This window comes from Gracilinanus agilis, chromosome 1 (genome assembly GCF_016433145.1).
Source record: "Gracilinanus agilis isolate LMUSP501 chromosome 1, AgileGrace, whole genome shotgun sequence".
In the NCBI taxonomy this organism is placed as follows: Eukaryota; Metazoa; Chordata; class Mammalia; order Didelphimorphia; family Didelphidae; genus Gracilinanus; species Gracilinanus agilis.
In genome coordinates this window covers 107,183,270-107,200,927 of record NC_058130.1, presented here as the reverse complement: position 1 = coordinate 107,200,927, position 17,658 = coordinate 107,183,270, and the positions used below count along the sequence as shown (strand labels likewise).

The 17,658-nt window shown below is 33.9% G+C and overlaps 1 protein-coding gene across 2 annotated transcripts in view; it reads left to right on the top strand.

The window, feature by feature from the left end:
• RAD23B (RAD23 homolog B, nucleotide excision repair protein) overlaps window positions 1-17,658 on the top strand; it is a 96,520-nt gene that overhangs the window by 33,077 nt on the left and 45,785 nt on the right. For both annotated transcript variants that reach the window (XM_044684987.1, XM_044684933.1), the window contains exons 2-4: window positions 1,507-1,588; window positions 10,205-10,284; window positions 14,536-14,810. In XM_044684987.1, the coding sequence (XP_044540922.1) occupies window positions 1,507-1,588; window positions 10,205-10,284; window positions 14,536-14,810 (437 nt within the window). The remainder of the gene's footprint in view (window positions 1-1,506; window positions 1,589-10,204; window positions 10,285-14,535; window positions 14,811-17,658) is intronic.

Here is a 17,658-nt window from a genome sequence, read left to right as displayed (position 1 = left end):
CCTGGTGATTTTTTCTTAGGGAGTTCTTTGATGGCTTGTTCAATTTCTATTTCTGATATGGGATTATTTAGGTATTCTATTTCTTCTGCTGTTAATCTAGGCAATTTATATTTTTGTAAATATTCATCCATATCTCCTAAATTGTTATATTTGTTGCCATATAATTGGGCGAAATAGTTTTTAATGATTGCCTTAATTTCCCCTTCATTAGAGGTGAGGTCTCCCTTTTCATCTTTGATACTGTCAATTTGGTTTTCTTCTTTCCTTTTTTTTATTAGATTGACTAGTACTTTGTCTATTTTATCTGTTTTTTCAAAGTACCAGCTTCTAGTCTTATTTATTAATTCAATAGTTCTTTTACTTTCAATTTTATTAATTTCTCCCTTAATTTTTAGTATTTCTAATTTAGTTTTCATCTGGGGGTTTTTAATTTGCTCGCTTTCTAATTTTTGAGTTGCATACCCAATTCATTAATCTCTGGCCTCCTTAATTTGTTAATATATGCACTCAAGGATATAAATTTCCCCCTGAGTACTGCCTTGGCTGCATCCCCCAGAGTTTGGTAGGATGTCTCATCATTGTCATTCTCTTCAATGAAATTGTTGATTGTTTCTATGATTTCTTCTTTGACAGATCTTCCCAAGTCTGGTAGCTAAAGAGGAAGTTCAAAGTCACTTCCCCCCTATTTAAAGCCGTCCCTCACCTTGAATACGTAATCCAAAACAGGAAACCCTTTGGACAACGGGAAATGTAGTTCCAAATATCCCAAGTGATTTTAAATAACACACTTTATAGTACAGTTTAAGATCTGGTTACTGCTAGGCCACCTTCCTTCATTTTTTTTTTTTTTTTTCATTATTCCCCTTGATATGCTTGGTCTTTTATTCTTCCAGATGAACTTTGTTATATAGTTTTTTCTAATTCAGTAAAAAAGTTTTTTGGTATTTTGATAGCTATGGCACTAAATAAATTAATTAATTTGTCTAGGATGATCATTTTTATTATGTTAGCTCGTCCTACCCCTGAGCACTCAATATTTTTCCAATTGTTAAGATCTAGTTTTAATTGTGTGGAAAGAGTTTTGTAGTTGTGTTCGTATAATTCTTGTGTTTGTCTTGGCAGATAGATTCCTAAGCATTTTATATTGTCTAGGGTGATTTTAAATGGAATTTCTCTTTCTGACAGATTTCAGGGGAAAATACAATGTTAACTTGGGCTTAAGCATGAAGGGTAAGAATGAAGAATCTTGTACATCAAATTCCAACTGAATTGCTCTTTAGACCTAATTTAGGAAGTTGTAGGAATATGCAGGTAAATTGGTGAGGAAACATTCTGCTGTTAAATATAAGATGACTTTCCATAAAAATCACTTTAAAAGTTCAGTCCTTTGTGGCATTATAAAAAGTGAAATTAAGTAAATATTTGTTTCTTATATCTGATACTGAAGTTCTGTACTCAATTTGGGGAGATGCAAGAAAATTAACTGTTTTTTTTTTTCCCTTCTAGGTTAAGGCACTGAAAGAGAAGATTGAATCTGAAAAGGGCAAGGATGCCTTTCCAGTAGCAGGCCAAAAATTAATTTATGCAGGTAATTAATTATATCATATAAATTGATAATTTTTAATGTTGTCCAAAAGCAACACTTTTACAAATTAATATACTTAATGCCAGGATGGTTACATGAGCCGCTTAGAAATTATGGAACACCTCTCATAATATCTAACCCATATTATTGCACAGCTTTGGAATGTATACCTTTTAGAATTTCTTAATTCCTTTGACGATGGCCTTTTCCTGTTATTTGCTAGTTACATATTGAAACTTTCCTTTTGATTTGATACTACTTTTTCTATCAGGAGTTGCTTTACTTACTACTTCCTTTTTTTTCTCACTTCTATCATCTGTCTTTTAATCTGATTGTTCTATATTCTAAACTCTGGAAGATACTGATTTAATACTGTAAGGATGACAAAGCATATTAATATTGTCCCCAACATCTTAGTGTTTTAAGCAATCAGTTTTTAAAAACTATCTTCTTTTGTGACACTCTTTATATCACTTAGTCATTTTGATGGTCTCTTTAGAATTTTGGAAATTGGTATCATCAAAAGAATGGAATGCCCCGCAGATGGTCTATGGGCTACTATCCAAATTTCTTGACTCTCCCAAGGTAATTTCCCACTTCTCGTTTTCCTTTTCTCTAGTAGAGAAGACACAAAGATTTTTTTCTCAGAATCCATTAAGGGCGTATAACGTTAAGCTCAGTGGAGAAAGTGATGGCAAACAAGGGAAGGTTGGATTAAGATAAATGCAACCCCAGAAACCATCCATTCCCTCCCCCCCCCCTTTTTTTTTCCTCTCCATTCTGTTCCCTTTTTTTTTGCTCTGGTTCCTTGCCAAGGGAACCTCCAATCGAACTTATACTTTCTTTTTAGGACAATGAAAGAGTGAGAACCAAAAAAGGAAACAAAAATCAATAAATAAAACTCTTTAAGTTAAAAATTGGCCTGACCATATAACAATAGTATTTATAACTAGATTGCAAGCTAGTTATAAAAACACTTGTGAATTGCATAAATATTTCATGCATCCAACTGTGGCCTTTGGGGAAAATCCCATTATTAACTTTTAAGATGAAAAATATTTGCATTTCTTTTTTAAAACTTATTTATTAAACATGAGAGATGCCAGGACATTTTAAAAAACTCAACAACTTAGCAGCCTATTTTAACTTTTGCAGGCTTTACCTAAATTCAGATTACCTTAATTCATTTGGCTGAACATTTTATCTTCTGGTGCACTCAATTCTAATTGAGAACAGTAAGAGAAGACTATTCTGTGATTGTGCTTTAATGTGTTGTTTGGCACCCTGCCTCGAACTTTTAGTGATGAGGTGGGATTTTATACGTAGTTCCCTGCCTGCTTACCTTTGTCAAGACAGGTCTTCTCTTCAGCACTTGTAGAGTCTTCCTAGGTCAACCAACCTTCTTAGATAGTAAAATTATATCTTAATATTTAATTTACCTTTTAAGTTACACTTAATCCTTTTTTTTTCCTTTCCAAGAACTTTCATTTTAGAGATGTGGCGTATATTTAGAAATAACCTATATCGATTTTTTTAAAAGTCTAAATGTGCTTTTTCATTTGTGTAAGAAATTTATCTCTGAAGAAGTCATCTCTGTCCATCAATATCTGGCAAGTGTTGTGCACCTTTTTCTTTTTTTTTTCTTTTTTTTATTTTAAACCCTTAACTTCTGTGTATTGACTTATAGGTAGAAGATTGGTAAGGGTAGGCAATGGGGGTCAAGTGACTTGCCCAGGGTCACACAGCTGGGAAGTGTCTGAGGCCGGATTTGAACCTAGGACCTCCTGTCTCTAGGACTGGCTCTCAATCCACTGAGCTACCCAGCTGCCCCCAAGTGTGCACTTTTTTCTTAAGAGAATTACCCAGACATTTAATAGGGTAATGAATTAATGCTACAGTTTTAGAAGTGGTCGTTGGAACCTAGCTGTTCCTGACTGAGGCCAATTCTCCCTATTGTACCTACTACTCTGTCACTGACTCAGTAAAATCATGTGTTATGTGTTTCTCTTCATTTCTCCCAAATCACTTCAATTTTCAAAAAATATAACACATTGTATCCCTAAAATAACTATGGGAACAAGTGGAAGATATTGTTTTATAGGCATAGAAAGTTAAGTAACTTATACATCTCACATGCCCAGCTAGTGGCTAATTTGGAACTAACCATCAAAGAGGCAGCCACATTGCATATAGAGTTCTGGACTTGATGTCAAGAGAACTTGGTTTGATTATTACTTTAGAAACTTGATGATTATGTGAGTGTGAACAAGACACCTTACTATTACTAGCTATAAAATGAAGAAAAGATTCTACTTCACAAAGTGATTATGAAGAAATCAATATAGAAACTTTAAAGTACTGTATAAATTAGTTATTTTTTATTATATTCCTAATTCTGCTTTTTCCTGTTCTTTATAATTATCTGTACAATACAAAATGAATACCTTATATATTATTAAACTTAGAGGTTAAGATATCATTACTGTATTTTTCTATTTTATCTGACATTAAGCATATAGCTTATAGCAATCTCTGTAGTGTGGATTGCTTTTGCTGATCTCTGAAGTCATTATAATTAAAGATAATCATCCTCGAAATATTATAGAAATTTTTAAATACTTATTTTCTAAAGTTGAAATGACAAATTCCAATCCAATTTTTCTTTCCCAAGAATTTGAATTTTTAGTTTCTTGGATTTTGTATTGTTTCAAGTTTGGGTATTTAGGATGTCCCTTAAAAACTGGTGTTTATACCCTGAATGCTACTCTAAAATTTGTTGGTTGCTTTTGAATGTATTTGAAAGAAGTATGTATTGACATCCAAGTAATAATACTCCCAATAGCTTTATAGTATTGAAGACAAAACTTTCACTAAGATCATAGATATGGAATCTTGTTAATTTAAAATAAAATGTGGAACCAAGAATATTTTAAAAATAAAAATGGAGTTTTATTTCAGGTATTTCAGTAGCTTTAAAGGCTACTAAAAAAATAAATTGGCATTAGTTTTACCTTAAAGGGTTATGTAAATATTAGGTAAAATTTTTAAGGCATTTTTCCATTTTAGACATGCTTAGCTTTTTTCCTAATAACCAATTATAATCTTTATCTTCTATGAATTTATTGCCAGTTCTAGACAATACCTTTCCTTCCTCCCTTAGCTTCTAAGAATCTATACTATGCATTGGTTCCAAGGCAGAAGAGCAGTAAGGGCTATGCAATGAGGGGTTAAATGACTCTATCAGGGTCACAAAGCTAGAAAACAATTGAGGTCAGGACCTCCCATCTCTAGGCTTGACTCTCAATTCAGTAAGCTACCTACCTGCCTCCTTAACCTATACTTTTTTGAAATAATAAGGCATGCTACAGAACATTTTTTTAAAAAAAAAACTATTTTCCAGATACTCTTTTCAAGCTTTATTTGGTCTCACTCATTACTTGGGTTCTCCCAAGATTGTCTGCACAGGTCATTCATTTCATCAGTGCCCTTATTGGATTTTTTATAGACTTGAATCCCATATTCTGAATTTCTGTTGGGGGGGGGCAGTTTTTTTTTTTACTTCTTTTATATGAAAATAATAGTTATAAGGATATTTCATTTATAGATCTTATAAATACATAGCTTGAATTAAATAATCTTTTTTCCTCTTTTTAACTTGAGACGGTATATATGCTAATTTGTTTAAAAAGTTCTTAGGCACCCCAAAAGGCCATTTGGCGTAAACTTCTGAATAAGAAGTAAGAAGTACATTCAACAATTGGGTGTTTAGGCATCGTTTTTTTTAAAGCCTTTAGTGAGGTTGGACTCTGTGAGGCAGTTCACTCTACTTTTAGAAAACACTAACAGGAAGAGTTTTATCCATTATTGCTAGCTCTGTCTTTGATCCCAAGCAGAGTAAACGTAATCCCATTTGTATATGAGAGCTCTTCAAAAGACAACTATTTTGTGTCATCTCCCGTACCCCTCAGACTTCTTCAAATCACCAGTCCTTCAGCTTATCTTTATTTCATTGGTTATGTTATATAAGGTGATTCTTATTTAGCTTTGAGTTAGGTCAGATACCTTTCTGAAGATCTTCTCTTAGTTTCTGTGATTATATGCAAAATAAAGTTCTCATATTCTCATTTTTGTAGCTTGGAAGTACAGGGAGTACAGGGCCCTACAACTTGACTAAAGAAATAGTCAATAATGAGGGTAATAGAATAGGAAGATAAATTTGATTTAATTCTTCTTTTACCTTATTAAAACTATATTTCTAGGCCTCTGTTATTTGGGAGAGTATAATGGCCAACTTTCAGTTACTTTTGGTTTTATATGACTGAAACAGTATGGCTAAAATTTAGGGGTTTTTTAGCCATCTGTTTCAACTTTGTATTCCTAAAATCATCTTAACCAAACTATCAGGAAGCAATAAAGTCTATGACTTTCATTTCATTTCTTTTAACTTTTATTCCAGAAATAAGAATATAATAAAATCCTATTTTTATTGAATTGCTTTAAAAAAAAAAACAAATGCTAAATCAAATTATAAATGAAAGAGGCAAATAAAAGATGTAAATGATCTTTAAGATTTTAATATATTTTTTGTTGAGGCATTTTTTATTATAAAATAATTGAAGAAAAAAGACAGAATGGTAAGAGCTAGAAAGGATCTTAAAACTTCATAGAGTTTGGCCCCATTGTTTTCCAGATTATAGATTCTCCTGGAAAGGACCTTAAAGTTCTTCTAGGCCAACTCTTTCATTTTATATGTGAAGAATTATCCTTTTCTATAAAAGAATTATTCTAATTCTTTAAAGTTACTCATGTTTTGTAATTGTTCTTTATAGAAAATAACAGAAGAAAGTGATTTCATGCAAAAAAGAAATTTATTTTGTCGATAGATTGCTTACTTAAAACACACACATACACCTCGGAAAGCCCTAAATTGTTATTATTACATATTGGCTAAAGTTTACAAGAAGAACAAGTTTGTATGAAATTTGCTTTGAAATTTGTTCATTATTTTTATAGAAAATATGATTTTTGGAACTTTTTTCAAAAACCAATTTTATCTTTATTAATCCAAAGCAAGCAAGTATAATACAATTTTTTTAGGGCCTTGGATTGTCTTTCTTAAAAGTATAAAGTCAGAAAGTTAGAATAGATAGTACTGCTTTTCAGTTAGATGTTGCTTTTATGCTCTGATGATAGGATGTTCTTTTCTGAAACCAACATTTTTATCTTTAAGGATTTCTACCAACATTTGCCTCCAATCTTGTGTCATAGGAGTCTTTAATTTGGTTGCATTGTTTCAACTTGTGTCCTCCAAAATAGCCATATCATTGTAGGAAATAATTATAAAAATCAGTCTATGAAATTACAGAATTTTTTGGACAAAGATCACATGAATATTATTCAAAGAATAACATTGAGTATGAATTATGACTGATTTATTTATAGGTCCTCTTCCATCTCTGAGATTCTGTAGTTACAAAATCTTGTTGAGCTTCATCATTTTATAGGTAAGACAATCTAGACCCAGAGAAGTTGTGAGTAGCCCAAGGTTACAAAATAGTAAATGATATAGCTTAAGTTTTGAACTCTCAGGATCTTTGATTTCAAATCTAGCACTCTCTATACTGTACTGTACTACTATGGGTTATTCTGATATCATTAAAGTGTTTTAAATTAAAAACAACATTTAAAATCCCATAGAGGATGCCACCAGCACATTGGTCAGATTCTTTATAGAGGTTTTATGGGACATGGACAAGATAAAATGAGATGAAGGTGTTGGTTTTGATCTGCCCACTGAAATGTTCTCATCATCACTGAAGTTATCCTTCCTGTATAGATCAGAGTTTTTTGTGTGTGTCATGGCCTATTTTAGGAGTCTAGTGATGCCCATGCACCCTTCTCAAATGAATGTTTTTTTTTTAATTCATAAAATAACTTTTTGGTTTCCAATTGCCTTAAAATAGTTATAATATTTTAATAAATAACATGAGATACTGAGTTTCTTCTATTTAGGTGTTCACTTTGGGTTGTTTTTTTCTCAGATGTGATGATGGGTTTCATTAAACATATGCACATTTTCCTACTTGGTGTCCCTTGTGATCTAAGAGCATACTATTGGAGTGTGGGTGGCAAGGGTTAAGGAAACCGCTGCATGAAGGAAGACAAAATTAACCTATCCTGATGTGGTAATTGTGCCTTTGCATAACAGAATAAGTTAATGACAGAGTTGGAATCTGGATATCCTGGATTCTGGTGTGTTTGTTTGTTTGTTTGTTTGTTTGTTTGTTTGTTTTTGGTAGAGTTGGGATTAAAAAAGCTAAACTTCCTCAGTCCATTTTTCTGGCTACTACATTAATAGCAGGGTACAGTGTGAATCAGAAGTGTATATAAATGGTTTTTAATTTGACCTGCTGTTCAAGTTTTAGTAATTTAAATTAAAATTTGCTTTAATAGAAACTTCTTACAGTGCTTTGTACCTCATAGGTACTAACATTTGCTGGGTTATATAATCATAGATTTAGGAGAGGGAAGTACTTAGTTTAACTCATTTTATAGGGAAGGAAACTCTAGGCTAGTGATGGCAAACCTTTTAGAGGGGTAGGTGACATGAAAAGGCTCCCGTGGAGTGGAGGAGGGGAACAGCCTCGCCCCATATCCCTCTGGCTTTCTAGTAGCAAACTCTGCTGGGCAATGCTGAGCCTGCCCACAGAGAAGACTATATGAGTGCTCCCTTTGGTATGTGTGTCATAGGTTCACCACCACAGCTCTAAACCAAGAGAGGTTAACTGGCTTGCCCTAAGGCCCCACAGGTAGCAGAGTTGAGATTCAGATCCTCAGTCTCCAAATTCCACATTCTGTAACATAATGTCTCTAATGAAGTGTTCTTGTATTTTATTCTCCCCAAATTTTACTTGAAAATATCTTTTGGTTTTTGCCAGTAATTGATGTTCCCCTCAAATAACCAGACTCTGTAGTAAGCATTTTTCATTCAAACTGTTTAGTTTTTCACCTTCTTGTTAAGGTTTTGTTTAAAATAAAATGCCATATTTTGTGTGAAAGGGAGGACATTTGGGTAAATTCAGATCTAGATACCTTAGAAGTATTGATCATTCACAATTTCTGGTATGGAATTCAGGAGTGTAAATCAGTGGTTCCCAAACATTGTTGGCCTACCGCCTCCTTCCCAGAAAAAATATTACTTAGCCCCCTGGAAATTAAATTTTTAAAAATTTTAATAGCAATTAATAGGAAAGATAAATGCACCTGTGGCCATCACCGCCTCCCTGGATCACCACAGCACCCACCAGGGGGCGGTAGCGTCCACTTTGAGAATCACTGTCGTAAATCAAGAGCCTACTAGGATATAGATGATAAGTGTTAAGGATATAGCCACATGAAAAAAGCCAAATATATTTGTCCTGACATGGTAATTATGTCTGCACAGAGAAATTACATCTAATAATCAGTGAAATACAAAGAATCCAATTCACTTTAATATTAAAGTTGGAATATGTTTCGTAGGGCCAATGTGTTCCCAATGATTTTAAATGTGATAAGATAAAAAAATAGTCCATAGATTAGTTTTAGCCAAGACCATTTTGCTTGACACACCATTTGCTGGGACTTTTGAGTTTGGAGTCTTGTCCAAATTGCATAAATTAAGTCAATTCTTTGAAGATTATGGGTCTTACAGTATTTATTAATGCCATATTTATGGTTTTGCTTGTGTGAAAGAGAGTTTATAAAAGTTTGTACTACAGTTTACATAAAAAGTTAGAAATTATTGGGTAGTTTCTTCCATGTCTATGTTTTTAGTTCGTGATAGAAGAAGTTGAGAACCTTTAAGATAGAAACAAGGCTTTGATTAAGGGACACTTTGGGATAGCTGGTGGTATAGTTGATAGAATGCTAGGCCTAGAGTCCGAAGATCCAAGTTCTAATCCAGCCTCTGAAACTCAGATGCTATGTGACCCTGAGCAAGACAGTTAGCCTTTGTTTGTTTCAGTTTCCTCTTTTGTAAAGTGGAGGTAATAATTGCTTCTTTCTCTTCCCATCCTCTTCTCTGCGAATTTTAATCTCAGGTCTGCCCCTAAGTAACAGTGTGACCTTGAACAAGTCAGTTAACTTGTCTGGGCCTCATAAAACTATAAAAATGAGCTAGTTCAACTAAATGTCATATATTTAGATGGTTCCCTTCTTTCTCCGTTATAGTTTGACTTATTATAGCTGACCAGGCTGGATAATGGCATTTGTTGAAGTGCACTTTTTCAGATTTATTTAGAGAATAAATGACTGTTGCTTATTCTCAGGTAGCGGAAGTAAGACTGTTGTTACATACAGAACAGTTCTTTATAAAACAAATGCCAATTTCCTTCTATGTTTTCTTAAATGAGATATTAAATGCTATTTGGATTTCCTCTGCATTCTGCACTCCATTCCACCCTAAAGATAGTTTAAGTGTTTGAAGTTGTTGGGTATCATTGGGGACCTTTCAAACAATTATGCTTGCATTGAATATGCCTCTTTACTCATGTGGGCTAACCTGCTTAGTCAGCTTTTAAGACAAGACACTAAGGCACAATTCTCGTTTATTTCAGTGAATTTCTTTTAATCCACTAGGCAAAATCCTCAACGATGATACTGCTCTCAAAGAATACAAAATTGATGAGAAGAACTTTGTGGTGGTTATGGTGACAAAAGTAAGTTTTGACCTATTATTTTGTGTGTGAGTATGCCACATATGTGTATAAAATCAACCTAAATCTTTTCAGTCAAATCAACCTAAATCATTCAATTTAAGTGAACACAATTAATAAAGCCATAGATGTGTCACAGATTATTACAATTTACAACACAATAATAATACAGTTAATGATTTTACATATTTACAGTTAGTGTACTGCCTTGGCAAGTCTTCTGAGGTCATGGATTTTGCTGAAGTAGAGGACTTTGCTGTATAGCCATGAAAGGGTAAGCTTATTAAAATTGAGACAGATGTTCCTTATTTAGAAATTAACAGGCCACATTAAAGAGTCATCTTAAATCATATTAAATTATCTCACTAATTCTAAAAGACAAAAAACCCCCATGTTTTCTAGAATAATGCAAAACAAATTATACCAGAAATGGTAATAAGAAAAGTAGTAGCAAAATAATTAATAATGAGGCTTAGTCTTACACTAGATATTTATTATTTAAAGCAGTTAACGTAAAGTAAAAAATACAGTCATTTTAAAAATTCCACAAAATAAAGAGATTCAAATATTTCCTTTCTTAAGAATGAACAACAGAAAAGTGGGACTTGTGTGAAAGTAGTGTTCGTATTCTTTATTCTAAGAAAATAGGTATCTCCAAAGCAATAGCAAATTAGGGAGCAAAAAGATTGATGGAGGTCTTGGGGTAAAAAATTTTATTATGTAAGGAGAAGAAATGGGCTAAAATTAAATTTGTTTTGCAGGGTATATAGCAGAGCTAAAATTGTAAATTTTATCTTTGCATACTTGTACTAGAAAGTGGCATCAGTTTGAGTATAGTGTAACATTTGTAGTTCATAATTAAGGATCTAATTCAGTATTATTGTAATGAATTTTGTTGTCTTTGTGTACATAACCATGAATACTGTTAAGTTTTAAGAAAAAAGAATATGCTTTGTGGCATGCCATAACTGATGAATAAAGATGAAAATTACTGTATTCATTTCCAGAAAGATTTTTTTTTTTAAACCAGGCTATGTGTAAAGTGCAATACTAGGCCACTTGGAGAAATACAAAGTTTAAATAAGATACAGTTCTTGCCATCATAACATTATCATGTAGTACTAATAGTACTACTAGCACTAGTAGTAAATGATTGTGTTTTCTCTACCATTTTGTGTTGTACTACAATATAATACCTCATTTGTTTGGAAATCAGTTATCTGCAACTTCCTCATATGTATAACAGCTCCAAACTGTGAAATCAACATTAAAACCCTATTAATATCCAGATACATAGCAAAATAAAAACAAAAATTGCTCAATGATATCTTAGTTTGCTTAAAAGAGAAGATACTTTTTACTCTTAGTTTACACTAAAGTCTAAAAGTCATGGTTTTCAAAACAGCCAGTTGGAAGAGAAAGGAGTTGACAGCAGCAGGAAAATGGGGGCTCAAGAAAAGAGATTTGGATGAGTGTGGGAGAGTTGGATCTGTGATTTAAAGGAGAATTCTACTTCTACTAATTCAGATTGCCAACTCATCTGTCACTCATAGTCTTAAAACATTAAAATGGTAAGTAATTAGCTTGTAGTCACACAGCTAGTATATGTCACAGGCAGCCCATGAGCAACCTCTTCTTATTCCAGAACTGGAGTAAACAGTATACAAGGAAAAGAGCAAAGGATTTGAAGTGAAGATATAGGTCCATATCCCACTTTTGCCACTGTGATATTTTGGGTAATTCAAATGTTTGGGGGATTTGCATGTTCCTTATCTATAAAATGAGAGGATTGGCCTGGATGGATGCCTCTGGGGTCACTTAACAGTTTTAGATCTATGTAATCTAGGATACCTTCCAGCTAGAAATCTATGATAGTATCATTTCTCTACTATTACACATGGAAGAACTAGATAATAATTTAATGCAGAAGCAAACTTTTGTATTACGTAGTAGAATTGATGTGCACAATACTTAAGCAGAGTGTCAAGAAATGGTTAATTTATGTATATTATACTCTAAGAATACAATGATATGTGAAATGAGTTTTAGGAAGATTTCTATTCAGTTTGATTAAATTTGAAATTGTAGTACTTCAAGGAAGGACCTCCCTGCTTTTTTAGTACAACTAATAGTTCAGAAGGACTCTAGGAATAGTCAAGATTTTACTGTATTAATATTTCATTATGTGTAAAGTTACTGTGTTAGACAGTTATGTGGAAGTTTCCACAAGAAGCTCAATTCAGTAAGCATTTGAGCATCTGGTATCAGTCAGGTGCTAGGGATACAAAGAAAAAAAAATAGGGCCCACTCTAAAGCTATTTATATTCTGTTGGGGGATGGGCCACAATGTTTATACAATTAAATCCACATAAAATTTATGTAGAATACATAGAAATTTATTTGGAAAGCCCTGGGAGAGGGAGAGGAGGGATACATATATTTATATATGTAGTTAAAGACTTTCTAGGGCAGCTGGTACCTCCTAGAGAAAGCTAATATGGATTTGAGAGGGAGTTGAAGAGAGAAAAACATTGTAAGCATTGGAAACAATCTGTTCAAAGGCACAGAGGTGGGAAATGAAAGATCATATAAATATTATTTTTCCATAAATGTCCAATATAGTTGAAGACGAGAGATGGTATACATAGAGTCAACTCTTTGTTCACCAGGTGGATTAAAGTCAAAGCAGCTTTGTTTTCTCCTGGTTAATATATTGCTTACCAGATGTAAAAGATGTTTCTAATGCCCTTTTCTGTCCTTAAACTACTGACTTTATTTTCCTTCTAAAGGCAGCTAGCTGTCTCAGAGGATAAAGAGCCAGGCCTAAAGTTGGGATGGATTCAGGTCTGGCCTCAGGCACTTTCTAGCTCTGTGTCCCTGGGCAAGTCACTTAATCCCAGTTGTCTAACCCTTACTGCTCTTCTGCCTTGGAATACATACTTAATTCTAAGACAGAAGGTAAGAGTTTAAAAAAGTATTGCTTCTACCTCATTTAAATATCTAGAACCTTGAGTGCTGGTCCTGGTCCTAGTCTTTACTGTAGGATAGAACTTTGTGTGTTTGTTTTGTTCCTTTCCCCAATCTCCATGATACCTTCTGATTTCCATATCAGAAAAATGCTATTTAACTGAGAAAAATGGTACTTTATATTTTGAGCATGATTTTTTGAGACCTTTATCTTGATAAGTCAACTGTAAATTTGTTCTTAATGGAACATTTGTTAGGTAACTATCACCAACCCATTCCTCATCATGGTACAGAATCAGCTTTCATTTTTGGAGATTGTGACATTGAAGTTTAGCTATGGCAAGTCTATTCAGGCTAGGACTAAACATCTAGTGAAGATCATGAAATTATTCCAGAGTTTGGGAAGGCAAGGAAAGATAGAGGGAACACCCATACCGATGAAATCATGAGACTGCAAATTATTGAATTAAATATATATTCCAAACTACACATAAAAAGGAATATGTAAAACCTGCTATTTGTGGTAGGTATTAGTGTTTTTGTCCTGAAACAGCAATAATAGGATAATTAGCAAGTGTGTAAATTAGTATTTGTTGATATGTTCAGATTTTAAAATGGTGGCTTGGCATTAGAAGACCTAGTCTCAAAGTCTTGTTCTAGTATCTAGTTAGTTACCAAACATGAACAAGATGCTTTAACCCCTCAGTAGCTCAATTCAACTCTAAACAGTGGAAGCTTCAGAGATTATATTCCATTTGAAGGAAGGAGAGTTTTCACAATGGTTTCCTATTGCTAATGAAATACCAGGCTTGGAGGTGCTTAATTCTTGATTATAAGTTGGGTGCATATAATTTAAATATGTATGATATAAGTCAAGTTAAATTTATTCCCTACAAAAACTCTTGTTTGATATAACCTTAATATCTTTAAATCAGGTAATGTAGGTTTTGTTTTTAGAAGCATATGCCATACAATTTAAAGCAGCAATTTAATTTGACTTTAAATGACTATACAGATGTGGAAAAATCAATGCAATTCAGTTTGAGTTATTGTATGTGTATTCTCTTTGTATGTTTGTCATTCTTGAATGAAATAAGTAGAATGTTTGAGACTTCACCTATACTATTGAACTAAAACTGATGTTAAGAATAAAGTTTAAAGCATTCTGGAAGTTATTTTGTAATGTTTTTGAAGTAAAGTGGTAGGTTTTGGAACAATATAGTGTAATGGAGAAAAAATAGTATAATATTTCTGTCTTAAGATTTGATTTTGTTTTTATCCATTTAGCCCAAAGCAGCAGCCACATCAGCACCATCACCAGCTACAACTCAACAATCAATTCCTGCTACCACTTCTACTGTTAGTTCATCTACAGCAGCGTCTGTGGCTCAAGCCCCAACTCCTTCCCCTGCCTTGGCTCCCACCCCCACACCTACATCTGTCACTCCAACACCAGCTGCAGCAGCTTGTGAACCTACACCTACTAGTGCTCCTAAGGAAGAGAAACCAGCAGAGAAACCAGTAGAAGCTCCTATTGGTGTTAGCCCAACATCATCTGACAGGTATGGTCACCCTCTGGGAAAATGTAGATCAGAACTCTTCTGGGGCAGCTATATCACACAGTGGATAGAGTGCAAGGCATGGAGTCAGGAGAATCTGAGTTTAAATGTGGCCTCAGACACTTCTAGCTGTGTGGCCCTGGGCAAGTAAGTCACTTAACACCAATTGCATAGCCTTTACCCACTCTTCTGCCTTGGAATTGATATTTAGCATCAATTCTAAGAAAGAAAGTAAGGGTTAAGGGGGGAAAAAAACTTCCATATGAGGCAGCTTATATTGATATTAAAGTCAATTTTGATTTGTTAATATGTTGAAGTAACACGAACATTCAAAACTACTGATGATTTACTAGATAGGATTGAAATATAATAGTAGTATCAGGTCAGGGACTATCAGGAATATACATTCTGTTAAGTCATTATTAAAGCCTTAAGACTTTACTAAGTCTCTTTATTAAGCTTATTCCCCAAAATTTTGGGGCTATTCAGGCTTACAGGTGATTCTCAGGAATTCTATTAAGATTCTAGGTAGAGATTTTGGATATTTAGAGCCTTCCACGTTATTACATATTTAGGGGTTGGATATGAGGTTAGTAAACTTAAGATTTTAGAAAGCATTGGCATAGTGAAGTGCTAGAATTAGCAACTAAAAGATTTGTATTAAAATCTTAGCTTTAGGGGCAGCTGGGTAGCTCAGTGGATTGAGAGCCAGGCCTAGAGACAGGAGGTCCTAGGTTCAAATCCGGCCTCAGACACTTCCCAGCTGTGTGACCCTGGGCAAGTCACTTGACCCCCATTGCCTACCCTTACCACTCTTCCACCTATAAGTTAATACACAGAAGTTATGGGTTAAAAAAAAAAAAGTCTTAGCTTTTAGGCTGTGCAATCCTAGATTTCAAAATCTAAACTTAAATTTTCAAAATAATGCAGTAGATTTAGGACTTATTAGAAAAACTTGATATGTCACAATGAGACAGTAATAGCTTCTATCTTATTGTAGCAACTTACATGATACATTTTTATAAATATTATCTCCTTTGATCTCAACAGCATTACTTTGTGGTATGTGGCACAGTGTCTTCCATTTATATGATCTCCACCTACCTCTCAAGAAATTACTCTTCTTAGATTTTTTTCCAACTAAATGTTTACTAGCTTTTTTCCCTGATCCATTTTTGTTTCCATGCATTTGCACAGGCTGTTCCTGAGTTCCTGGAATTGGTTCTTTCCTTTGTTTCAGACTTATTATTTTCCCTTGAGGTAAAACTCAGGTTCTCATCTGTGAACCATTCCTTGGTTTGTCTCCATTCTTTACTCATATTTTTCTAGAGTATTTCTCCTTTACTAATGATCACAGATTATTTTTTATTTTACTGATCTTTATATATGTCATAGTCTCCTAAGCAGAAATTAAGCCCCTTGAAGTCTCCGTGAGATTCTTGGAATGTTTATAAAAGATTTTTATGTTCAAAGAGGAATCACAAAAACAGACAACAAAGACTATACCATTTTCAATTGGCCCATTTCTTCTTGCATTACTTTTTTTTCTTCTTGCATCACTTTCCAGAAAGAAAATTATTTAGATGGAATGGTAGAAATACTAAAAAACATTTCTTGGATCAAGATTTTAAGTATCTTTTTAATGATGCAAATAATTTTTTTTTCCCCTCTCTTGTGACTTCATTGCTTAGTAAGATGTTTGGTCTATAGAATTTCTTATTGTTTGTTCATCGCAAAAGGAAATTGATGATTCTTGATAAACAAATGGAATACTGTAATCATTAAGATGGTGGTTCTTAAAACCCTTAAATGATGAAATCCAGGATAATCAGTTTGAATTGTCATTGAATATACCCATCCGTAGTCCAATCTCTGGAGTTGCCATTTGGTTGCCTGATGGCTACTATTGATTGAAAGGTGTGGCATTACGTTAACAAAATCTTTCTTTCCTTACAACCAAAATTATTGCTTTTACCATTGGCCTAGAAGTTTAATATAGTTCGAGATCCATTAATTTAGGGATTTCACTGAAACCAGATGAAATTCCATTTATTTATTTATTTGTTTGTTTTAGGCTTTGAGCTTTCATTTAATTAATTAATTTAGGGCGTTTCCCCATGGTTATAGGATTCATGTTCTATCCCTCCTCTCTTCCCATCCCTTCCCATAGCTGGCGCACAATTCCACTGGGTTTTACATGTATCATTGATCAAGATCTATTTCCATATTACTGATATTTGCGCCAGGGTGCTCGTTTTGAGTCAGTATCCCTAATTATATCCCCATTCTCCCTCAGGCAGTTGTTTTCCTTCTGTGTTTCTACTCCCACAGTTCTTCCTCTGAATATAGGTAGCATTCTTTCTCATAGATCCCTCATTGCCCTTGATCATTGCATTGCTGCTAGTAGAGAAGTCCATTACATTCGATTTTACCACAGTGTATCCATCTCTGTGTATAATGTTCTCCTGGTTCTGCTCCTTTCACTCTGCATCAATTCCTGGAGGTTCCAGTTCACATGGAATTCCTACAGTTCATTATTCCTTTGAGCACAATAGTATTCCATCACCAACAGATACCACAATTTGTTCAGCCATTCCCCAATCGAAGGGCATACCCTTGTTTTCCAGTTTTTTTCCATCACAAAGAGAGCAACTATGAATATTTTTGTACAAGTCTTTTTCCTTATGATCTCTTTGGGATATAAACCCAGCAGTGGTATGGATGGATCAAAGGGCAGGCAGTCTTTTTAGCACTCTTTGGGCATAGTTCTAAATTGCCATCCAGAATGGTTGGATCAATTCACAACTCCACCAGCAATGCATTAATGTCCCAATTTTGCCACATCCCCTCA